The sequence below is a fragment of the Protopterus annectens genome, chromosome 11.part0 (assembly GCF_019279795.1).
Source record: "Protopterus annectens isolate FY-2018-M chromosome 11.part0, PAN1.0, whole genome shotgun sequence".
Lineage (NCBI taxonomy): Eukaryota > Metazoa > Chordata > Ceratodontiformes > Protopteridae > Protopterus > Protopterus annectens.
This window is the reverse complement of record NC_056745.1, coordinates 1,115,217,619-1,115,244,161: the sequence shown is the minus strand read 5'-3', so window position 1 is coordinate 1,115,244,161 and position 26,543 is coordinate 1,115,217,619. Positions and strand designations below refer to the sequence as shown.

Here is a 26,543-nt window from a genome sequence, read left to right as displayed (position 1 = left end):
CTGATGAAAAACCAAAAAAGGAAAGATTCTTCTGATTCTAAAATGAGTCCCTTACCCTTATCTACGTATGAGGATTCAGATGCAGAGGATTCCATTCCCTCTGCCTCCCTTCCAGAGGAATTTTCTATTGGTGAAACCTTGCATACCTTGAGAGCATTTCTGCTGGGAATGTAAGGACTAACAGTCCAAAAAGGGACTCATGGAATTTTTATTCTTGCCTCAGCACAGGCCTCTAGCTATACCCCCTGTCCTAGATATTGTAGATGATGTCTTAATGGAATCCAGTCTTACTCCTGATATTCTACCACCAGCTCCTAGAAAGCCTGACAGGTACTACAGGGTACCTGACTCTCACAAACTTTTCTTTAAGAATCCCACTGCGGATCCAGAGACCATCTCCCAGGGACCTAAAGGTATTAAGGCTACTACAGCCAAAAACCCTACCCCTTCAGATAGGGATTCTAGAGCTTGAGACAGATGGGGTAAGAAGGTATATACCTCTTCACCTCTTGCCATCAGGGCTTTAAATTGCCAGTTTCACATGTTGAAGTACCAGCAGCATATTATGGAACTAATTAAAGAAAAAATGTTGTTGGTTCCAGATTGTGCAGAAAATAAAGATTTACAAGAATTAATGCATTCTGAAAACCAAGTCAGTTAACATACTTTGCAGTGTGGTTTGATTCCTTAGAAGCATCCTGCAGGGCTGCTGTCACTGGGTCTGTACTGAGAAGGAATAAATCTTACCAGACCATGTCAAAGCAAAATTACTAGATGCTCCATTAAGCGTTTGTTTGGCACAAAAGCAGAAGTTGTTCTTTAAAAGATGGAGGAAAAAGCTAAATCTATGCAAACTGTTAAAGATTTCTTACAGGTAGAGCCACCTAGATTCAGTAGGCATTGACCTTCTAAAAAATGGTCCTTTCCAGTCCCTCCCAGGCCTTCTCAGTCCAAATCCAGGGGCAACAGACCACAAAGATTACAGTCTCAGGGTATGCAGAGATCTAAACAATAGAGTGCTCCCCCCTCAAGAACAGGGAGTGGTAAGCCACCCCCTTATGGAAAAAGTTCACAGTGACTTGTTTATCATCCTTCCCAGCCATGCCCAAGTACTGGCATCCTTAGGAGGAAAACTCGCCCTGCATGCAAAAAACTGGATGCCCATTACCCAGGACCGATGGGTCCTAAACATTGTATCTCAGGGATACAGATCCTACTTCCACTCACTGTCAACCCCAAGCGGGTTGCCAGATCTTCCTCCAAACTAGTGGGCAGAGGCTCAAAAAGCAAGTCCTTTCTCTTCTCAGTATCAGGGCTATTCAACCTGTTCCAATAGAGCAAAGGGGACAGGGTTTCTACTCCAGACTGTTCCTGGTGCCCAGAAAAGAGGGCTCTTGGTGCCCTATCCAGGATCTATCCATTCTCAACACCTTCCTTGCGGTCCCAAAATTCAAAATGCTTTCCCTACAACAGCTGCTTCCTGTGCTTGCCAAGGACTCCTGGATAGTCACCCTAGACTTAAAAGAAGCTTATCTGCACATCCCTATAAGGGAATCTTGCAAGAAATATCTATGTTTCGGGGCAGGCTCTATGCGCCATCAGTTCTCTGCACTTCCCTTTGGCTTATCTGCAGCGCCCAGGATATTCACAAAGTGCCTGGTTCCAGCCATTGCATACTGCAGGCAGAGAAATATTCAAATTTACCCATACTTGGACGATTGCCTGATTCAGGCGGACAGTCAGGAATTGCTACTTCAGCACCTGGGATTTGCAGAGACTTCTAACTTCTCTGGGGTACACCATCAACGAAAAGAAATCACATCTGGTGCCCAGCCAAAAGATTGTATTCCTGGGAGCAAGCTTGAACACAATTTCCCAGATGGCATTCCTCACTACAGAAAAGCAGGTTTATTTGACAAACTACTTCAAACTAATGGCCATCAGAACCCATCTATCTGCAAGAAAAATACTGCAAGCCCTAGGGTTCATGGCTTCATGCATTCTACTAATTCCATATGCAAGACTGCATATGAGGAAACTTCACTGGTACCTAAAAAGTCTTTGGTGTCAACATTCTCAGGACCTGGAAACTCTGATTCCTATCATTTCTTGTCTGAGGGCAGAATTCCTTTGGTGGGCAGAGGCTTGCAACCACAACAAGGGGCTCCCTTTCACTCAACCCTTTGCCACCCAAACCCTGACAACAGATGCATCAGACTATGTATGGGGAGCTCGCATGGCAGGCACATGCATTCAAGGCAAATGGAGCCCAGGACAAGTGCACCTGCATACCAATCAAAAAGAAATGTTAGCTGTACAGAATGCTCTGACAGCCTTCAAATACCTTATCCTTCCAAGACAACTCTTGAGAAAGACAGACAACACCACAGTTATGTGGTACATAAGCAAGCAGAGGGGAACCCATTCCTACCAACTCTACAGGTTAGCCCTGGCTCTGTGGGACACCGCCTTGAGCAACCAAGTGCACCTGCAAGCTCAGTTCCTGCCAGGCAAACAAAATTCACTGGCAGATGACTTGAGCAGAAATCTACGGACCCACATGAGGGAAAATTGGAACCCAACTCATTCAAACTTCTAACCCACAGGCGGGTGACACCAGAGGTGGACCTCTTTACCTCCCCCCAAAACCATCAATTGAGCAAATTTTGCACCAGAAATCCCCACAGCCAAGCATGGAAAGTGGATGCCCTATCCTTTACATGGAAAACCTCTCAATTTATGCCTTCCCCCTCTGCCTCTTCTCTCAAAAGTACTACTAAATATCAAACAGGACAGGCCAAGGATAATCCTTATTGCACCAGACTGGCCACGCCAACACTGGTACCCAGTCTTATGCAGTCTGACAGCAGTGCCACCCTGGCACCTACATCAGACCCCCCTCCCTGCTGGATTTGCCACAGCAGTCTTACAAGGCATGCTAGCCAGCCCTAATACTTCTTGACTGCCTCCACCCTTGCTCAGCTTTGGGAATCAACCCAAGTGTGATGACTGCAACAGTGAAACACGAAGAACATAGTACAGTTGTGACCACTTACCATAAATGTAGATGTTAGAGTGTATTCACTGTTGCAGTCCTGGTTGCCCTCCCTCCAGCAGCCTGATTTTTTTCTATGCTTTCTACCTATCCTCTGTTTGGCTATATCTTATGGCTATGGTATTTACTTTTTACTGGAGGTGTTCCACACCATGTAATTGCTTTCTATTTTGGGGACTCCTAACATCTGGGGCAAGAAAAACTGATGTAATGGGGTCGGCTGCATGTTTTATACCCCTGACAACCTGACGTCATGGAAGAGGTGACAGCATCCGACAGAAATCCCAAGACTCTGGTGTTCGGGCTGACTGAGGGCTACCTGCAGGCAGATAACCCAGTTGTGATGACTGCAACAGTGAATACACTCAGATATCTACATTTATGGTAAGTGTACAGAACTGTACTTTCTGGGAGTATTCCATACTTGCAACTATATTTATGTGTTTTCCACATTTCTTGCCTTCTCATCTGATCCTTCACCTTGTATTCTTTGTTTTTTTGACACATTCAGTTGCTGCCTGATTTTTGTCTGCTTCTGGTTTGATTTCCATTCTGGCATAACACTGATATGCTTCTGTTAAACTGAGCAGGGAAGTCATATTAGCCTCGTTCTCCTCATGTTTTAAAACTTTCATTATGTTTGAATCTGGCGAGGTCAGCAGATGGTATGTAGGTAGTTCTGTGATTGCAGATCTATACAATGTAATCAGTTTCAAGGAGGCCCATACTTCCTTCAGAACAAGGAATATATAACCTTTGTATACAGTGATTTCATACATCATTTGGTAAGCATGAAGCATGTTAGTTGTTTTTCTGTCCAACTAATCTAATACATTTTGGGATCACTCACTCACCCAAAAACTGTAAGTTAGAACATGAAGAACAAGTTGGTTTATAGCTTGGACTTTGTTCCTAGATGCCAGGGCTGTTTTCAGTATTAATTTTAGTCTTCTAAAATAATCCCTACCGAGATTTGTTCACATTTATTTATGATGTATTTTCAATCCTTCATCAATTCCCATATATTTATACACTCCCTCCTGCTGAAGTTCCTTTATATCACATTTTTGTCTCCGATTTGCTTTTGCACATTTATCAAGACCAAGCGACATTCTTATATCACCTGGGTAAAGTTTTAACCTCTTGCAGTTGTGCTTTCAGCTCCTCATCTGATGAACTATACAGTTTTGTCATCCCCAAAAAGAAGATAAGTCTTTACAAGTGATTGTTTACTGGGAGCTACATTGTAACCATGATTTAATGTATTAAGTAGCTGTAGTGACAGTCACCCTGGAATATCCTCTCTGAATTTTTATCCCTGGGATAATAATTTGTCCTTTATCATGTTTTAGCTGCAAAGTGGTTTGCCACTGTTTCATGGGCACTGTGATGTAATTGATCAATACAGAGTGTATCGTATACATCTGTAAGCACTCCTTTATTCATGAATGTGGGAAGCTGTCACATGCTTTTTTGTAATCTATGCATGACTTACTTAGATTCTTCCCCTTTTTGCAGTTTTCTATTATGGTTTTATTCAACAACAAATGATCCTTTGTTTCATATGACTTCCTTTTGTTACCCTTTTGTTCTATTGCCATATTTGAGTTTTTTCTAAATGACTGTAAACTTTATCTGCATCAGTTTCAGTATACAGTTTGCACATCATTAGAAAGCAAGTTATCTGTCTATAGTTTTTAGGTTGGCTTATTTTTCCTGTTGTTAACCAGACTGGTGTCACTTTGTGATGTGCAAATAAGTAGGTCTTACTTAGGGCTAAATCTTTGTGTATAGATGTTAATACTTTTAGCCAAAAATTAGGAAGTGCATTTGGGCCTGGGGTTTTCCAATTAGGAAAACAGGAAGGAACGAGCCAACTAATGTTCATCTGCCATCAGATTCCAAGTAACATATCTGAGAATGCGATATAAAAGTGACATGTCATGTAACATTACTGAGTTGTGAGAGGTTATTACAGATATGTATGATATTATAAATGATTGCGAAGTAATTTATGAAATATAATGCATATGTTCGATCTTTGCTTTAAAAATCTTAATTGAAATGTTGCATTATTTTAAACAAAGATTTGGTTTATTTTTTTCCTTCCGAAGAACGAGTTGCAGTATGAACTGTTTGCTGTTGTTGCACACTCAGGATATTCGGCTTTTTATGGACATTACTATGCATGCATTAAAATTCACACTAAATGGTATAAGTTTGATGACAGCCATGTAAGTGAGGTAAGTGACTCATTTATTTTGCTTGGCTTCATGAAGGTTCACTACCACTAATAAACTGTTTGCTTTGTTTGTTATAATATGTTGTGGCTTAACAGAGCTGCTTGACAACAGTATTGAAGTAAATAGTCTTTTGTGAGGATAAATTGAGTTGTTGGCATTGCATAACAATGGTCCAGATATATGTGCCACAGTAGTCCTGGACCAGTTAGTCTAAAAAAAGAGCACACTTTTGAGATGAAGATCCATAAAATTTTTTGAGATGTCCATAAAATCTTATATAACCAAACATTGCTTGAGGCTAACAGTCACCCAAGTTTAAATGAAATGACCTCTCTAAAACCCGTATTAAAGTTGAGATCAGCCACGTTATAACCACTCACCCATACATCAGTTGTACTTATATATATATTTTTTTATACACATTTTAATATTTTTCATACATACATTTTTACATGTTTTTCAAACATTTTGCACACAGATACATTTTTTATGCATTAATTAAAATGGTTTTTAGAGCATACAATATTTATTTATATTTATATACATTTTCACTATGTATTCCTGTCTGTAAAGTTTTTGATTCACCACTAGATGGTGATATTGTGGTTCTAACTGTGTTGAATTTCCTTATGTATTTAAATATTTAGATACATATATATATATATATATAGAGTGTTATTTTTTGGTATTTGACGTTCTTTTAAGTATTTAAATTTATTGAACTATTGTATAAAACATTCAACAAGTATTAGTTTCTTTTTCTATTCTTTGATTTTGTTAAGAAATCTGTAATTTCAATAACAAGGTTGTTAATTGAATGTATTAACATTTGAGTTAGTTAGGAGACACCATTGGTAGATTCAAATAACATCTGATTTATAAATTTAGCACACTGAGCACTGTTTAGCTTTTCTAATGAAGTGCATGTCGACAAAACGCGCTGAGAACTGTAGCAGCGTTATTTTTTTTTGTTTTTGTACTGTGAGGTTTGTTCGTGGAGTGAAAATAAACATCTCTTGCTGATCTGCTGTGCTTGTCTTTTGATATTACCAGTGTGAGTTTGGGCACATTGACCACTTAATTTTATTTACTATATTTGAGATTGAATTTACCATGGGAATATGTGCCATATGGACGCAGTCATTCAAACACGTACCTTGCACCTTTCACAGATTCCCCACCAGACATACCTGATATATAGTGTAACAGATATTTGCAAACACACACTGCATTATCTCTCAACTGTAAACACATTTTATGTTTTCCTTTGTCTGCTACTATGTCTATACACACAACACAATGCAGCTAATCAATCAGTGCAACACATGAAACTTGGTATGACACAGAGTTCAACTCCTTCCTCCACATACACATGCATCACAAACTTCTGATTACTCAGTCTGCATCATAATTTTGACCACTCACTCCATTCACTCAAAAGAGACATTACACACATGACGCATAGTTTTGATCTCTCGTGCCGGTGAGTACAAATCCCATGCAAAACACATGTTCAGTCAGTCACTTTTAACCCTTCCTTTATAACGCAATCCCACATGTGTAGATGTCATTGACATACAGCATATATACTTGAGAGGTTTGTATATTCAGTGAGAATGTGCATTTGGTTGCTAATACCCAGAGAAGAAGCACTTGATGAAACTGCATATGAACAACTAGATGACACTTGCAAAAATATGTATTTCACATTACAAAATTATCCAACATTACAGTGATTTGCAAATGCATTTCAGAGGAAATGTCTAGAGATTTCTGAGAGTGAGCTAGTCACCATTTAGTGACCGAGACTTAGCCAGTGAGAAGTAAGTTAACATCAGTTTCATCCTCATCCTAGCTAGTTTCTTACCTCTTCTGCCTGTAAAATGGGGCACCATCTTTTCCCTTCCCTAGAGATAAATTACCAGTATGCCATCAGACTTTTTACCCTTAACAAGCATCTAAGTACTTACCAAAAACATATTGAAAATTGTCAGCAGGTGATTTGATTCATGTGTAATCAAGGTGGTCTTTATCATTCGCATCATACCTTCAGACATGGCTATAGCATCTAAAGAATCATTTATACAACAACTGGCTATGCCCCCACACCCCCAACTATATATACTAAGACCAGAATCACACTACAGTGAGGAAAAGAGCATATTTCCCCATGTTGGGCAAGTGTTCACTTGCCCTGGGAAAAACTGTGTAGTTCAGGATTTCAGTTTTCATTATTTTCATCTCGTGAAAAAAAAAAAAACATTTGAGTATATGGGCTTTTGACCAAAGTAGACACATATATTTAACAAAAAAATATATTTTATATATATATATATATATATATATATATAGTTAGATGGCCACAGTGGTACTAAGGTTAGCATTGTCCTTGGCTGGGGTGCCTTCTGTATAGAGTCTGCATATCGTCCCTGCAGTCGAGAGGGTTTCCTCCAGGTACTCCAGTTTCCTCCCACATTTCAAAGACATGCAGTAGGTGGACTCGACACTCTAACTCTAAATTGGCCATAGGTGCGACTGTGTGTGTGAGTGAGTGGTACAGATGAATTACTGCCCCAGGGCTAACCACCTGACTGTGTAAACTTTGGCTCGAGATGATTGTCACTGTTGAAGTAATACCCCGGCCCCTTGTATAAAATGGGAAAAAGGGGTTGAGGATGGATGAATGGATTGATTTAACTGTCTGTTCATAGATAGACAGATATGGGTCTTGGACATCTTGTCACAGTGATTGAATGCTGGCACCCAAATGAACAACACAGTTTGTTTGATGCAGACAGGTGGTCATCAGGTACACGTGTACATGATCAGTGGTCCTGGTAGGGGAATATTTCCTTTTACCATAGATTGTGAGATTTCAGATGCAAAATCAATTGCTGTTGGTTTAGTCCACTCTGAGATAATCCCAGGAGCATGTGCAGATCATGTTGATATTTGCTGGTTCATCCACCTGTTTTCTCCTTTTCACTTCACTCATCTCAGAAATGAAAGGGTGCCCATCTGTTCTGGTGGTAACAAGATTCATAAGCCATGCATGAGGTATGAGATGTTCTGTGAGTGATCAATTGTAAGTAATAATATAGCAGTATTAATGACATGTTTGGTGGTAACACAAGAAACAGTACATGTAATTGTGGTTGTGTAGCATTTTTCAGCACAGCAGGTATCCATGTCATTGAATAATTTTGGGAACCATTAAGTTTTCCAGTAGTTAGAGTTTTTTTTGTATGATCCAGGTTTTGATTCCTGCAAATTTGGTTTGAGGGAATATGCTTCCCCCCTGTATTGCAATGACACTGAAACTGATTACAGTAATAGAAGCAGTGTAGTGGCTACCTATATAGGGGGCTTTGCCCTTCACCCAAAATGCTGATTCATACAAAAGAGTTTTGGAAGAATTCTCTTTATTCCTATATTGCAGTGGCCATGGAGTTGTTTGTAATAACAGGAGGGTATAAGGATACAGCCACTTGTATGACAGATGCTTTTCCCCCTTACAAAGTCTGCTAAATTAATTTTACTGAATTATTGCCACTCCTATAAACTCCTCATTGGCTAAGAGGAGGCACTGCATTTATAAGTAGCAATTTTCTGTGGCCATATTACCAAACGGGAAAGCTGCTGCTGCCAGACATGCTCAGGGCTCCCTTTGGAGAAAGCACTAATATTGTCCTAATTATTTTTTGATTTTGACCAATGCATTACCATTTAGGATACCACAAGAAGTGCAGGCCTTTGTAAGTGAAGAGATAAGACAAACATGCTTCAAGCTCAGTAGTTTATTCACAGTTGCCTAAACCCCTTTGGTCAAATGACTCTCATCCCCATGTAATGCTGTTCTTAAAGGTATGCTACTTACTCATTTTACGAATAAAAAAGAAAGTCTGTATACAGTGGATGTGGCTATATACTATTGCGCACTTTATATAGTGGATGTGTCATTATTTTTAGACTAATGACAATGACTTATAAAACAGTACACATTATGAACCAAATAGATGAATTGCAATATTAGCTATACAGTTTATGTACAATCCCTAAATTTAAGTGCCTTTTTCACAAGTTTGCCATATCTAATGTAGCAGCCGTTGCAAGTAGATCTCAAATCACTACTCACAGCATGTGAACTGGAAGGAACTGTTCTTTAACTGCATTGCTAGTATATTCTGAATTCACAGCTCTCTAATCAGCTAAAGACATATTTGCATGAATCTCAGGCATCTCAGACATCAAACTCTCTGGCAAATAACATTAGTTTAGTAATTTCCACAATCTGTATCTGATTTGTTCTGCATATCTGCAAGGGTTTCTCCTTGTACGATATATGATCTTTGAGTCTGGTGATGCTTTTATGTGAAAATTTTGCCTACAATTCTCATTCACTGTCATACTATCTGTTTCTCCTCTCATAGGTGATATAAATTTCCATCTCTTTTAACATATATTTCTTTATCATATTTTTTACTTTTTGGACAATGTGTTCCTCTTGCTTACGATATTGCAGAAGCATAAGACTAAGTAATATTCTCACATGTCTTTAAAACTACTTGAATTCTTGATTAACAAACTGTGAACTTTTGTCTGACATTATTTTCTCAGATATTCTAGCTATACCAAAGACTAATTTAAGCATGGTTACCATTGTGTTCTCATCAGCATAATTTAACTGTACAGCTTCTGGATATTTTGATTAATAACCAAGAAAAAAAGCAGAAAATGTAGAGTATTGTGCTAAAATAGGTCAGTTTCTGCTTTGGCAATGTGCAGCTTGACTTGCATGAGGTATTAGTTCCTCTTTCTGCTTCTGATTTCCATTCATTCTTCATATTGAAAAGTTTGCACCATGTGCTTTATATTTTGCTGTCTCATGAAGCTAGTACACAGTATCTAAAGCTGAATCTTTACACTTAGCTTAATATACCTATTCTCAAGTATAACGGATTTTGAGAAGCATTTGCTCTGTCAGTGGTGATGGTATTGTGAATATTTCACCTTTAAACAGCAGACCTTGAATATGATTATTTCTTCTCTAAAAGCATAATATCACTAAATTAATGAATAAGTATGCTTCAGGTTATCAGATCATCCAGACTTCATGAATTCTGTTAGTTGCATTTCTATATTTTCTCTGGTAGTGGTCTTCAATCATATTAGTTTCTTATCTTATTCTAATATAATTCATCCAGATATGCTGTACTTAGTGTCAGCAATGTGCATCAGTCTTCCTGATTTATACTGTACTTCCACATCAAGTGTCTGAAACATTCTTTGCATTCTTGCAGCTGCTTTCTGCAGTGATTTTCTGCATATGCTCTACAAAGACTTGTGATAATTTTCCTCTTTAATATGTTTTCCGTACATATAATCAAAGAATCTTTTACAAATGCTATAGCTGGCATTTATTTCTCAGTCTGGGTATATCTACTCTATGCATCTGTCAGTGCTCATCATATATAAGCAGTTGGTTGACCCTACTGTAGTACAGCTGCTATACCTCTGGAGTATATCATCTTAAAACATTGTAGGATATGCTGCATCAACGTCTCACTGTATGTGTGGCAGTTACTAGTCTCTTTCATAACTCAAAATTCTTCCTTGGTCTGATTCCAATTCACATCCTAATAAAGTAGTTTTCTTGGAAGCACAGTTATATCTGACAAACCAGATATAATCTTAGAAATTGTTTTACCATACCCAGTAAATTGGATGAATGAATTGATGCTTATTTGTTGGAATTTGCATAGTTACAGTAGCACACACCTGCCTGCATCTCATTGTAGGAAGTTACCTGTATGAAGGTGTGTCCCATGTACTTCAGAGATGACACACCAGCTTTATATTTTGCTTGATTCCATTTAAGCCTTAGCTTACTCAGTATAGTTTCATGCTGTTATGTGGCAGAATCCTAGGCCAAAATCACTGATAATGTTTACAATTATTTCCAAGTCTTTATTCATATCAGCAACAGCTCTTTAAAATACCTCAAGAGCTGATGAATTGCCACACAGTATGTTGAAGGTAGAGAGCTTTGACCCATCCTTGTCTAGCTTTATTTTCCAAAATCAGTGATTACCATCCCGCACTGAAAATAATTCACATTATGAATCCCAAAACTCACATCTTTTATTTCTGGTGAGTAATGTTCCCCCTGAATCCATTTTAAGAGTCCATGAATCTGTGCAGATTCTGACTTTGTCTAACTTCATAACAGTTCGAGTCAGTCAAACTCTTCAGTCCATGCTGTTTTTATTCTTCCAACTTACACTGTGAAGCAGTAGGAAACGCTGACAGTCAGCCAAACTCTTCAGTCCAAGCTGTTTTTATTCTTCCAACATACAAAGAGACAGATTGAGCGCTTTCATCCCCTGAAACAGGGGACTTCATCAGAATCTGACATTTTTTTTTGTTGGTAGAATACAAACGGCTTGGATTGAAGAGTTTGGCTGACTGGTAGTGTTTCCTACTGCTTCACATTGTAAGTTGGAAGAATAAAAACAGCTTGGGCTGAAGAGTTTGGCTGACTGGAAGTGTTTCCTTCTTCTTTGCAGTGTATGGTGTTGGACTTTTCTTAGTTATATTTTACACTGTGGTTACTTTTGGTTTCTTAACTTCATAACAGTAGCCATGCTGTTTAACCCATTTAGCCACACTCAGTTTAATAATACGACACAGCTATTTCATATGTTTAAGTTCTTGTTCTGTTTTAATGACAGAGTTGTAGATACTCTTTGTGGTAAATGAATCAGTAGCACAGTTTTTGATGACAGTTTGCTATGGTGTTTGTCTTCAAACAACCCATACTGCCAGCATATCAGCATATGTTGATAGAATATGTTTTTGTTTCTGAATTTGTTGTGATACTGATAAAATGCATGCAGGTTTTCTAAAATCCTTCTTTTCATTTGGTTTACAGACTTTTCTGTTAAATGTCAATTGTTATGTACTGTCGTAGTTTTAGCACTGCATATTCTTACACAGTGGCTTTCTGCTCAAGTGTTCTGACTGGTGTACTATCAGAACTCTGAACGATGTTCTGTTAAAACACAGAATCTTGACATGGAAACATTGAAATATCCAACATTGAGTAGGACGATCCTAAAAAACACCAAATTTAACATCCTACTCGTGCAGATACAGAGAAAAGTACTTACATGGGTCTTGCAGGGCTGGGGTGGGGCAAGTCTGGGATTTGGTACAGTGGGTTTTGGCACGGGTGCATTTTGGTGTTCCCATGCTGAGATTGTATGTTTTGATAGAAAGTTATTCAGAGTTCTGATAGTAAAGACTCTGTGAACCTACAAAATGTACTAGCAATTTTTTCAAATCTTGATGTCTTTCTCTGTGAGTTCTCTTATAAGTTCATAGGTGTTTACTAGGCTAACAACCACAAGGACCTTTTTAAGTCTAGCCATGCATCCCAAATCTCTGATGAGTTCTGATACCCTTGATAAGTGTAAGCATGGGCCTGGGATATGAACCATTTCCAGGTTACCTGTGTACATCAGAAACATATGTGCCAAACCAGGGATACATTTCCATTTTCCCATCCAATTGTCCAAGTTGCACTTGAATTGGATTAAGGAGGAACTCTGCTTCACATGGATGGGGAGCTTGTTCCATAGACTGGGTAGTCTCTGGGATACATACCTCTCTCTCCAGCAGGTCCTATTTATTTTACAAACAAGGTTTAAGTCTTTAGAATGAGTAATTCTGGTACTGTTTGTTTTGTGGATATGCAGGAGGTCCATCAGAGTGGGGCCTGACAATGCCCTGTATTGCTTGATTAGGTCTTTTTTAGTTTTGAATAACTTAAATTCTCTTACTTATACCCATACATCTGCATCTCTGTAAAGTGTATTGGCTTTCTTTAATTGAGACTGCAGACTTGTACCTTAAAATTAGACATTATTTTTATAAGCGCAATTCAGCTAAATTTGATGTTCATAATAAGATAAAAGTACACAAGCAAACTCATTTAACCTACAATTCAAAAGCCTGCCTCTTGAATGTAGTATCAGAATTTGTTTCACTGAACTCCAGTACCAAACTTAATTACAGTAGATGTGCCATTTGCACTTAGTCGCTATGATCATATTTGTTTCTTTAACAAATCCTCAGACCTTATTGATTTGTAACCCACGTTTATGACTTGACTTTACTGCATAATATATGTAGAAGTCATTTGCACTGTACTTGGATGGACTTCTGATTTTTCGTCTTTGCTAGTCTCTAAAACATTAAATTTCTGTGTTTGCTGATTTCTTTTTGTTAAAGTGCATTCTTAGCTAATGCTTTTTGGAACACATATATTTTACAAAATTCAAGATCCCATGCAGTTGGCCAATCCTAATTCTGTATAATGGTTCTTCAGCCATTATACACTTGCTACATCTTCAGTGAACGGCTGTGGCATGCAGTAGCCTTCCATTAGTACAATACAAGTTGATACTGTCAGTATAAGTGCTTTTATAATTCAGTGTGACATTTCTGAGGTAATTTGAGCTTTGCAGGTGGAAGTGGACAGCATCTGCATCTGTAGTATCCTGATGTTTATTAGTGCAAGTTCTGAGAATGAACAAAGGTGAGAGATTACAGTCCGTCACCACTAATAATCAATGCAATCACAGACATTGTTTACTTCATTAAAGTATGTAAATTAACCTACTTTTTTCTCCCATGTTTCTTAGTTAATAGTGTCACTATTACAAAAGTGTCCTTTATTTGAGTCATTTTTTTTAATTACTAGAGCTGCAGGTATATAACAGCTACTTTTGTGTGTAATGTCTGCACAGCATGCCCACATTACATTTGCTTTCTGTGTACTGCATTATGTTTTTATTTATTTTACATTTGTTAACTGGGGGTGTCTGACAGAGCCGAAAAGGCCCTTTTTCAACAGAGGCCCAGGGAGAAAAGCTCCACATAGAAAAATTACAGATACATTTACATATTTAGACATGATCAGTATACACACAAATTACAATAGACATGTTTTTACAGTGGTGTGCAGCATCTTAACAGTTACAGTGGAGAGAACAAACAAGAAAATATTAATTTAAAAATCAAGGTAATTAATAGATTTGTGGTGTGCAGCTGACATTTGAAACATAGGTAGAATACATACGTAGTATACAGGTACAGTACATATATGGTACATTAGACAGTGTTTGTGATTTGTGAGTAAGAGTGAAAAGTTATCAAGTACTCTAGGTTTAGTATGTGTACCTTATCCACTTTCACTAGCCTGGGAAGCAGTCATGGCACTGCCAGTTTTGCTTGAGATGTTGCCTAATGAGGTTTTTAAAGGAGGCTTTGGATGATGTGTTTTGCATGCTTGTGGGGAGAGAGTTCCATTTTGTAACCACTGAACTACTATATAGTGTGTTTCCAAAGCTATTGTAGTTGTTGGTGACTTCTAGTAGTAGTTTGCTTGATGATCTAAGAGGCCTTTTGGCTGAGAGATGTGCTAGGTTTTTGAGGGCAGGACACTTATTGGGGAGGTAATAGATAGAATGACAGAGGCAGAGCTGATTGTAGGTTAGGAGGTTGGGCAGTTCAAGCCAATGGAACTGTCTCAAAGCAGTACAGTGATGAGTTCTGTATTTGCAGCAAAGCGGGCAATTCTGTTATAGCAGGCTTCCAGTTTGTTTACTTCAGTTTTGTTGAGATTAGTCAGAATGGGAGATGCATAGAGTATGGTGGATAGAAGTTGGGAGCGAGCAATGGCTGATCTTGTGCTGTTGGTAAGAAATGGTTTGATACAGTAGAGTGATCCCAGTTTGGCATGTACGTTTTTAATAGTTAAGTTGCAATGACTATCAAATTTTAAGTGGGAGTATATGGTTATTCCCAATAGCTTAGCCTGTACCACTGGAGTAGCATTTGTGGAGTAGATAGTGAATTGACTTATCAGTGTTTTTGTTAGAACTGGTTATAATCATAAGCTGAATTTTCTTTGGATTGAAGATAAGTTGGTCTTTGGTAAGGTAGTTTTCAATGTCAGAGAATGCTAGGTGAGTTGTTTGCAGGAGGGTGGGAATGTTTTGTGCAGCACAGATTAAGGTAGTATCATCTGCATACTGAATGATAGATACGTGCTGTGTGGAGGTCGTGTGAAGATTGTGAATAGTAGTGGTCCTAAGATAGAACCTTGTGGGACTGCTATAGTTATGAGTAGCTGAGGAGAGTTTACAGCTTGGTACCTGTCAGTTAAGTAGCTTTGGAACCAGGTAAGAGTGGAATTTGATAGGTGAAACTGGTTTAGTTTGTTTAGCAGGATTTGGTGCAAGACTGTGTCAAATGCTTTGGACTTATCCAAAAAAAGAGTTGACACCTGCAGGCCTTCGTTTTTGAGACAGTTTGCTGTGTCTGTGAAGCAGAGGAGGGCTGTAGTGGTACTATGGGCAGGTCTGAAACCATGTTGAGTAGGTGACAGGATGTTGCTTTCTAGGCGATATTTTAGCACCTGGGTATGGATGCATTTTTTTAGGATTTTGGCCAGGGTGGAAGAATATAGCAATGGGTCTTTAGTTATTAAGTTCAGTGGAGGTCCCGCCTTTATGTATGGGTGTAACCCAGGATATTTTCCGGAGTTTGGGCACATAGTTTACAACAACTGATCTGTTTATGAGCGTGGAAATTGGGATAGCAATAGCATCTACTGTGAGTTTCAAGAAATAGCTGGGGAGTAGGTCAGCTGCTGTTGATGAGGTTTGTAGTTTGGAGAGCATGCTTTTGATTATAGTGGTGGAAACTGTTTTGAGGGTAAAGCCTGTATTAGTGTTATTTGTGTTGGGGGGATAGTGAGGTTGGAACTGTCCTGTGATACTAATAATAGAATTGAGTTCACAAAGTGGGAGTTGAATTGTGTTTCGATGGGAACTTTAGTGTCATGAGCGTTTGGTTTGGGGGTAGCCTTTTGGGTGGGTTTTAGTAGCTGGTTTACATTTTTCCAAAATTTTGGGGGGTTGTGTTGGTATTTAGTTTGTAATGTCGTGTAGTAGGATTTTTTTGTCTGGCCTAATGCATTTTTTGCATGGTTACGCAGTTCTTGGTACTTAGTTAGGCTTTGTGTTTCTTTGTTTTTTGATAGTAAAGCCAAGCAGTGTCTCTGGATTTGAGGATTTGTTTGGTTTCTTTACTGAGCCAGGGGTTTGTAGAGGTTCTAACCTTAATTTTGTGCAATGGAGGGACAGTGTCTAGGTGTTTTAGAAATGTTTCGTTGAAATATGCTACAGCCTGGTTAAATGGGAGGGTTTTTAGGGGGCTCAGTCACAGTTACAGAGTAAAGTGTTGAGGACCTCAGGAGAGAATTTTTTTGTGTTTCTGGTGGATTTATAGTTAGTGGTTTTGCATATGCTTGTTCTACTACGTATAAGGTTTTTTATGTTGTGGTCACTTAAGGTGTCTGGGAGACTGCCTGTGTGGGGGTACAATGTGGGGTTGTTAGGACCCAGTCAAGGATGGATTCTGTTTTAGATTTTTTATCACATCTAGTTGGAATTTGGACTAGCTGGTGGTAGCCATGGAGATTTATTAGATTACATGGTGGTTCTGATATACAGGTGAACCAATTTAAAACACCAGGATAAGAAATCTTCAAGGCTAGCAGGTCTATTACCAGGTGGAATATAGATCACAATTGTGGTGACCTTTTTAGGGAGAAGTTGAAGTTGTGAGATAAGTATGCCCCAATTATTGTGGGAGGGGTAGGAGTTTGGTATATGATGTAAAGTTAAGTTGGACTTGTACAGTAAGGCAGTTCTACCCCCTTTACGAAGTGGTATGTGTTGTCTAATGATATTGTAGCCGGTAGGGAAAACTCCTGAGTTAGCTATGTTTTTATTTTGCCAGGTTTCTGTTAAAGCAACTATGTCTGGGGAGTAGTGTGCTATTGTGGCCTGGAGTTCAGGTATTTTATGTTTGATTCTTCTAATATTAATATTTAGTATTAAAATATGGCTGGTTTTGCTGCTATTGTTGATTTGCCCAGGGATGAAGATAGTGGGGGTATTATGTTCTGATAATTGTGTTGGACAGGATGGATTTGGGCCTGGGTTGCAGTGGATGTTCCCACTTATGGTGAGCCTGGTGTTAAAATGATTATACAGATGTTGGAGTGTGATGATGAGTGTGAGATAGTATTGTGTTTTTTTTTTTTTTTTTTGATTAGGAATGAGAGAATATGTGTTTAGTTCTGAATTGGTCTATTGTGTAGTTCTTAATTGTGGGTAGATATAATGTGCGGTGTCTGTATATGAGAGTGCATAATATAGTGTTGTGCTACTAGGTTTAGGGATATTGCTAGAGTAATAACTTGTGGAGTTATAAAGAATTATGAGAAGTCAGACTAGACTTAGTTGTGTGATAGTCATGGTTATAAAGTTTAAGTTGGTTCTAGGTGGAGGTGGTGTATAGGAATTATAGGGTTGCACTATATGTGGATGGGTAAGTAGTGTGGGATAATGTAATAATGCTTAGCGGAAATGATAGTGGTTGAGAGTATTTTGTGGTGGAGCAAGTGGGTGTGGTGTAATGTGATCTGACTTGAGGAGCTCTGATTGGTGGAGTTGATGTGAGGTTGAGCTGTGGGTGTGGTTGCAATTACTATAAATGTAGAGGTAGTGGGGGCGGGAGGAAATTGGGGGCAGAGCGGGGGAGCAGAGAGAGCCCGGGCATTAGCGAGGGCGAATGGAGTGGGACAGAGCTCACCAAGACAAAAGTAATGGGCAGCAAAAAGTAAGTATCACTTTACAAATCTGAACACTTTAAACAAATTCCTGAGATCTAATGGCTTACCAGCAAGCAGAATTTAATTGCTGAAGAGTACTTGTGTCCTGGCGGGAGACTAGTAATTTAAAGATGGCTCCATGCTCAGTAGGATTCTAATATAGACTTAGTATTGGAGGAGGGGGATAGCACAAGGGGTGTAAACCAGGTGGAATGCAAAGAAACCAGCGAAACCAGAGAGGCAGTCAGTGGAAATCTATTAGTGAAAGCCTCAGAGGGGGTGAGTAATAATATAAACTGTACCTGTAAAGTGAAGGAGTGAAGAGACAGCAAAGTTTATTAAGGTTGGAGTGTGTCTTCACATTGACTTGCTTATTAGTAGCCAGTTTGTGCACAGATTAGAGTAGGGAGATACATTAGCAATGAAGGGGAATGTAGAGAGATGCAAATAAACAGGCATGGCTCAAGTGATACAAAACTAAGGCAGAAAGCACTGGGGGGGGGGGTGCTTGATGGTTAATTTAATCACAGAGATCTGAATTAAATGTATACTGTCTATTGGACAATTAGGATTGCTGCACTCGCTGGGTGGGGGGGGGGGCTAGGTCACAAAGCTACAACAGACAGTTTTATTAGCACACTGAGAACCACTAAAAAGCACTGCTAATGTTATAGCTTCACTGTCAGAACACATACAAGTAGAATGCCTGGGTGGACTGACCCTGCTCTTGAAGCTTAAAATGTATATACGTGTTTTCTTTTGCAGTGCTGATTCCTTTTAAGACTGTGTATGGGTGGGGGGTAGCCGCAGACTGCAGGGTTGCTTGAGTGTGCTCTGAAGATAGAGAAAAAAAGAGAGGATGAAGCTAGTAGAAGGAGACAAAGAGAGGATGAAGCTAGTAGAATGAGACAAAGAGAGGATGAAGCTAGTAGAATGAGACAAAGAGAGGATGAAGCTAGTAGAATAAGACAAAGAGAGGATGAAGCTAGTAGAAGGAGACAAAGAGAGGATGAAGCTAGTAGAAGGAGACAGAGAGGATGAAGCTAGTAGAATGAGACAAAGAGAGGATGAAGCTAGTAGAATGAGACAAAGATAGGATGAAGCTAGTAGAATGAGACAGAGAGGATGAAGCTAGTAGAATAAGACAAAGAGAGGATGAAGCTAGTAGAATGAGACAGAGAGGATGAAGCTAGTAGAATGAGACAAAGAGAGGATGAAGCTAGTAGAAGGAGACAGAGAGGATGAAGCTAGTAGAAATGAGACAAAGAGAGGATGAAGCTAGTAGAAGGAGACAAAGAGAGGATGAAGCTAGTAGAAGGAGACAAAGATAGGATGAAGCTAGTAGAAGGAGACAAAGAGAGGATGAAGCTAGTAGAATAAGACAAAGAGAGGATGAAGCTAGTAGAATGAGACAGAGAGGATGAAGCTAGTAGAATGAGACAAAGAGAGGATGAAGCTAGTAGAATAAGACAAAGAGAGGATGAAGCTAGTAGAATGAGACAAAGAGAGGATGAAGCTAGTAGAAGGAGACAGAGAGGATGAAGCTAGTAGAATGAGACTAAGAGAGGATGAAGCTAGTAGAATGAGACAGAGAGGATGAAGCTAGTAGAATGAGACAAAGAGAGGATGAAGCTAGTAGAATGAGACAAAGAGGGGATGAAGCTAGTAGAATGAGACTAAGAGGGGATGAAGCTAGTAGAATGAGACTAAGAGAGAATGAAGCTAGTAGAATGAGACAAAGAGGGGATGAAGCTAGTAGAATGAGACAAAGAGGGGATGAAGCTAGTAGAATGAGACAAAGAGGGGATGAAGCTAGTAGAATGAGACTAAGAGGGGATGAAGCTAGTAGAATGAGACTAAGATAGGTTAAAGGAAGTAATGAGGAGATAGGAGGGTGTAAAAGATACAAGTCTGAAGATGGTGTGGATAAAGCAGGAGAATAGATGCTACTGCTACAGTGTGAGAGTGCTGCAACAGTAACCACATCACAGTGCCATAACTTAGTTTGGAAACAGGTTAATAAATCATGCACAATGCATTTATCAGCCAATTATCCTGTGCATACAAGAAAAAGTAAAATGAACACAACAGCACAGCTGGATCAGTAGCAGAAACACAACTACAGTGCTAAATCAATAAATACTGTTTCTAACTCCAACACTAAGTAAATTAGATTTACATTGCAGTTATAACAGCAGTTTTAGTACATCATAGTTTTGCATAGAGACAACATAGCTGCAGTGGTAGTGTCAGTAAAACACTGTTGCTAAATGTCAGAATCAACCAGTTAAGTAAACAAATAAGCAGATCAGTAGTCAAGAATCAGAGAAATTAATACTAGTTGTATAGATCCAAATAATTAGCTAAAAAGATTAACAAATTCCTGAGGTCTAATGGCTTACCAGCAAGCAGAATTAAATTACTGAAGAGCACTTGTGTCTCGGGTGGGAGACTAGTAATTTAAAGATGGCACCATGCTCAGCAGGATTCTAATATAGACTTAGTATTGGCCCCAGTTTTATTGAGCTGCAGTTATAGTTGGCTTTCCTTAGCAACTAAACAACTCATGAAACCGAAACAAAGCATTAAAGATTTGAACAAAAATAAAGCAGTTCCCACATTACTGGCATTTAGACAACTAGGAAACCTAACAAAACAATTTATCACCAAAGATAAGAAAGCCTGTTACTCAACCAGTCACAATATACAAGCGAATAATCCCAAGCTGTTCTGGGCCTCCATTAATAAACAGTTAAATCCATGGCAATCTACATATCTAACACTAAACCTACAGAATCAAAATGATACCATAGTCAACCAATTCAATAGCTACTTTATACAGACTTTACAGTCATTAACCAACCAAGTGACTAATCAAGCTGTTGATGTCCCTACTCAACCAAATAACCTCCTTCAGTATTTTTCCTTCCATCCAGTTCCCACCGATACCATCAAAATGTGTCAGAAGATTAAACCTACTACAACAGCCCCTGACAGTCTGCCTGGTGAGTATCTTAAAATAGCAGCTGATGTTATTGCATATGCATTTTCAGTTCTGATTACTTGATCCATATCTGAAAATTCTCCTTGTTGTCGAAAGAAATCCTTCATTATTCCACAGCACAAAGGTTGAACAATACAGATCTTTCCAACTCTAGGTTGATTACCATCATAGTTCCACTATCAGAAATATTAGAAACATGTATTCATAAGCAACTTCTCAACTATCTAATAGATAATCAGCTTCTGTCTTCAACCAAGTGTGGCTTTCATCCTCATCATAATACAGCTGCCTCCTTACTGAATTTCCTTATTACTGTCAACCCCCATAGAAATGCCAGAAACCTAGTCTCTACTTTTTTACTATACCTATAAAAACCTCAGGGTATGTCTCCTGCCAGAAATTCTTATATAAACTCATCCTTATGGCTCCCCATCTCTTCACTGTAATGGTTCCATAGCTACCTCTCAAACAGAGCATAAGCAGTGAAACAGAAAAAGCATTTCTCCACCTTCTTGCCTGTAACTGTTGGTGCCCCAGAAGGATGTACAGTTAGGTCCAATACATTTCAACATATTCATCAATGACCTCCACACTCCTACAGAAAATGCTACCCTAGTTCAAAACGCTGATGAATCCACTCTAATTTTTTCTGCCAAATCTCTCTGTGAACTCCAAGACCTCACACAACAATCCTTATTAATTGAAATATGGCTAAATAATTTGTAGTTACTTCTAATACTAAATTACTGATCTTTGCCCCATAATACAGCACTACCAAAACATCAGTATTCACTGTCATCTCTGCCAGCATCACCATGATAGAACAAGTAAGCAACACAAAATTGAGTGTAGTCCTAGATGACCCTTTGAAATTCGGCCAACATATATCACACATGTTTAAAAAAAATCGTCAAAACGTACATTTTACACAGTAAAAACCTACAACTTACCAGAAAACCACCTTGCTTAAAGATATCTCATTTACCTTTTGTGGATGCCTTAAAATGTATAGTTCATCAGATGAGAATCTGAAAGTGCAACTGGTTAAAGTTTTCTCAGATGATATAAGAATGACATTTGGTCTTGATAAATGTGCAAAAAGCAATGTTTAAAGCAGGAAAAGTTGCAGTGCCAAGAAAGTATCAGTCTGGGAGAGGAATGTGATACAAGGAATTTGAGCAGGAAGGAGTGTATAAATATTTGGGAATTGAGGGATTGTCAATAAAACATGAACAAATGCAAATAAAACTCAGTAATGAATACTTCAGAAGGCTTAAACTAATATTGAAAACAGCCCTGACATCTAGGAATAAAGTCCAAGCTATAAACCAATTTGCTCTTCCCGTTCTAACTTACAGTTTTGGTGTGAGTGGCTGTACCCAAAAGGTATTGGATCACTCGGACAGAACAAAAACAAGAAAAATGCTTCAGACTTATCAAATAATAGATTTATAAAAATAATTGTATACACATTATATATTCTACATGCTGAAGGAGGTATGGGCTCCTTTGAAATTGATTACATGTATAGATCTGCAGTCATACATATTTGTTGGCTTCATCAAATCCAAACACAGTGAAAGTTTTAAAACATGAGAAGAGGACGTCTAAGATTAATTCTCTGCTTAGTTTAGCAGAAACAGTTTGGTGTCAAACGGGATTGGAAATCAAACCAGAAGTAGACAGACATCAGACAGAAACTGAATGCGCCAGAAAAAAAAAAAAAGAATATAAAGAGAAGGTTCAGCTGAAACTGAAAAAAATGTGTAAAAGCCATAAATATATTGGCAAATATAGAGATCTCCTGGAACAACTTCATGTTGATCAGAATGTGACACAGGAATGGTTAAGGAAAAATGAGTTGAAATCAAATGATGAAAGGTTAATAAACCAGTCCAGGATAGTGGACTTCATACACATTGGTTTACAGTCCACTGAACATGTGATAAAAATAGACAAATGTATTTTCTGTAAAATAATTGAAACAATCTCACACCTTGTTGCTGGGTTTGATATACTCATGGCAGACAGCCTGTACCCTGAAAAGCTCAATAATTTGACAAGACTATTGCAATGGGGTTTGTACAAACAGTATAATGTAGAAGTAGCTGAGAAGCATTAGAAACATAAACCATAAAGCATTATACATAATGAAGTATACATCACATTGGATCACCCATTGCCAACAATTCAAAAACTAGATGTGAGAATACCAGATATAGTAGTCTATATATAAAAAGACAAAAGTAACACTGATCATTGAATTTGCATACATAGTTATTACAGTGTCTCATTTACAGAGTAAAGTCATAAAATATCAGGATTTGCAGGCAGAATTGAGAGTAATGTGGAAGAAAGATGCCGTACAGTTCCAATTGTAGAAGATGCAATGGGTCTAATAAAAAATAATCTACAGTTGTATGTAGATATGCTGCCTATACATGTAACTCCATATGAATTGCAGGAGTCAGTTCTTGGCACATTGTTTTTCTTTCGGCTTTTCCTGGTTATGGGTCGCCACAGCGGAACTCTGGTCCGCTAATGATTGACAGTCGATTTTTATGGTGCCGAGGTGCCAGCCCAAAGCCCAACCTTCAACGAAGGCACGTCCATTCATGCATGTTTTTCGAATACCACTCGACCGCGGGGAGGACATGCAGACTCCACACAGAAGGCACTCCAGCCAAGAATCGAATGGGAGAACCTCTTGCTGTGAGGCAACAATGCTGCCGCTGCACCACCGCGGCTTAGTTCTTGGCACATTGCAGGTATTGTAAAGAGCACTTAACATCAAACATTGAAACAATACCAATTTCATGAACTTTAATTATACCCAGACTTAGGAATGGGTTTCATTCCCATCATGATATTAGAAACCCAAAAGATTTTGAAAAAAAAAGTAAAAAATCAACCTCACTGAAATAGCCACTTTTAAAAAACCAAAAAAAAAAAAGGGGGGCCTTTTTGGGAAAAAAGCGGGTCTTTTGGAAAAAAAAAAACTTTGGGGCCAAAAAGTTTTGGCTTGGAGATGTTGCCCAATGAGGTTTTTAAAGGAGGCTTCTGGATGATGTGTTTTGCATGCTTGTGGGGGAGAGAGTTCCATTTTAGAACCACTGAACTACTATATAGTGCATCTCCAAAGCTATTGTAGTTGTTGGTGACTTGTAGTAGTGCTTACTTGATGATCCTAAAGAGGCCTTTTGGCTGAGTGATGTGCTAGGTTTTTGAGGGCAGGACACTTATTGGGGAGGTGAATAGATAGAATGACAGAGTGCAGAGCTGATTGTAGGTTAGGAGGTTGGGCAGTTCAAGCCAATGGAACTGTCTTTTAAAAGCAGTAAGAAAGTGATGGTAGTTCTGTATTTGCAGCAAAGCGGGCAATTCTGTTATAGCAGGCTTCCAGTTTGTTTACATTTCAGTTTTGTTGAGATTAGTCAGAATGGGGAGATGCATAGAGTATGGTTGAGATAGAAGTTGGGAGCAAGCAATGGCTGATCTTTGTGCTGTTGAAAGCAGAAATGGTTTGACATGGTACAGTAAGTGATCCCAGTTTGGCATATGTACGCTTTTAATAGTTAAGTCAGTAATGACCATCAAATTTTAAGTGGAGTATATGGTTATTCCCATTAGCTTAGCCTGTACCACTGGAGTAGTATTTGTGGAGTAGATAGTGAATTGACTTATCAGTGTTTTGTTAGAACTGCTATAATCATAAGCTGAATTTTCTTTGGATTGAAGATAAGTTGGTCTTTGGTAAGGTAGTTTTCAGTGTCAGAGAATGCTAGGTGAGGAGTTTGCAGGAGGGTGGGAATGTTTTGTGCAGCACAGATTAAGGTAGTATCATCTGTATACTGAATGATAGATACGTGCTGAGTGGAGGTATGGAGGTCGTGTGAAGATTGTGAATAGTAGTGGTCCTAAGATAGAACCTTGTGAGACTCCTATAGTTATGAGTAGCTGAGGAGAGTTTACAGCTTGGTACCTGTCAGTTAAGTAGCTTTGGAACCAGGTAAGAGTGGAATTTGATAGGTGAAACTGGTTTAGTTTGTTTAGCAGGATTTGGTACAAGACTGTGTCAAATGCTTTGGACTTGAGGAGCTGTGATTGGTGGAGGTGATGTGAGGTTGAGCTGTGGGTGTGGTTACGATTACTATAAATGTAGAGGTAGTGGGGGCGGGAGGAAATTGGGGGCAGAGCGGGGGAGCAGAGAGAGCCCGAGCATTAGCGAGGGCGAATGGAGTGGGGCAGAGCCCACCAAGACAAAAGTAATGGGCAGCAAAAAGTATCACTTTACAAATCTGAACACTTAAACAAATTCCTGAGATCTAATGGCTTACCAGCAAGCAGAATTTAATTGCTGAAGAGTATTTGTGTCCTGGCGGGAGACTAGTAATTTAAAGATGGCTCCATGCTCAGCAGGATTCTAATATAGACTTAGTATTGGGGGAGGGGGATAGCACAAGGGGTGTAAACCAGGTGGAATGCAAAGAAACCAGCTAAACCAGAGAGGCAGTCAGTGGAATTCTATTAGTGAAAGCCTCAGAGGGGGTGAGTAATAATATAAACTGCACCTGTAAAGTGAAGGAGTGAAGAGAGCAAAGTTTATTAAGGTTGGGAGTGTGTCTTCACATTGACTTGCTTATTAGTAGCCAGTTTGTGCACAGATTAGAGTAGTAAGATACATTAGCAATGAAGGGGAATGTAGAGAGATGCAAATAAACAGGCATGGCTCAAGTGATACAAAACTAAGGCAGAAAGCACTGGGGGGGGGGGGCTGCTTGATGGTTAATTTAATCACAGAGATCTGAATTAAATGTATACTGTCTACTGGACAGTTAGGATTACTGCACTCGCTGGGGGGGGGGGGGTAGGTCACAAGGCTACAACAGACAGTGTTATTAGCACACTGAGAACCACTAAAAAACACTGCTAATGTTATAGATTCACTGTCAGAACACATACAAGTAGAATGCCTGGGTGGACTGACCCTACTCTTGAAGCTTAAAATGTATATACTTGTTTTCTTTTGCAGTACCGATTCCTTTTAAGACTGTGTATGGGTGGGGTGGTAGCCGCAGACTGCAGGGTTGCTTGAGTGTGCTCTGAAGATAGAGAAAAAAAAGAGAGGATGAAGCTAGTAGAATGAGACAAAGAGAGGATGAAGCTAGTAGAATGAGACAAAGAGAGGATGAAGCTAGTAGAATGAGACAAAGAGAGGATGAAGCTAGCAGAATGAGACAAAGAGAGGATGAAGCTAGTAGAATGAGACAAAGAGAGGATGAAGCTAGTAGAATGAGACAGAGAGGATGAAGCTAGCAGAATGAGACAAAGAGAGGATGAAGCTAGTAGAATGAGACAAAGAGAGGATGAAGCTAGTAGAATGAGACAGAGGGGATGAAGCTAGTAGAATGAGACAGAGAGGATGAAGCTAGTAGAAGGAGACAGAGGATGAAGCTAGTAGAATGAGACAAAGAGAGGATGAAGCTAGTAGAA

At 38.9% G+C, this 26,543-nt stretch overlaps 1 protein-coding gene across 1 annotated transcript in view; it reads left to right on the top strand.

The window, feature by feature from the left end:
• The window catches only part of USP18 (ubiquitin specific peptidase 18), a gene marked incomplete at its 5' end in the record, with an annotated part of 629,755 nt that overhangs the window by 426,587 nt on the left and 176,625 nt on the right, over positions 1 to 26,543 (top strand). Inside the window, 1 exon segment of the mRNA XM_044088477.1 lies at positions 5,170 to 5,298. Coding sequence (XP_043944412.1) covers positions 5,170 to 5,298 — 129 coding nt within the window.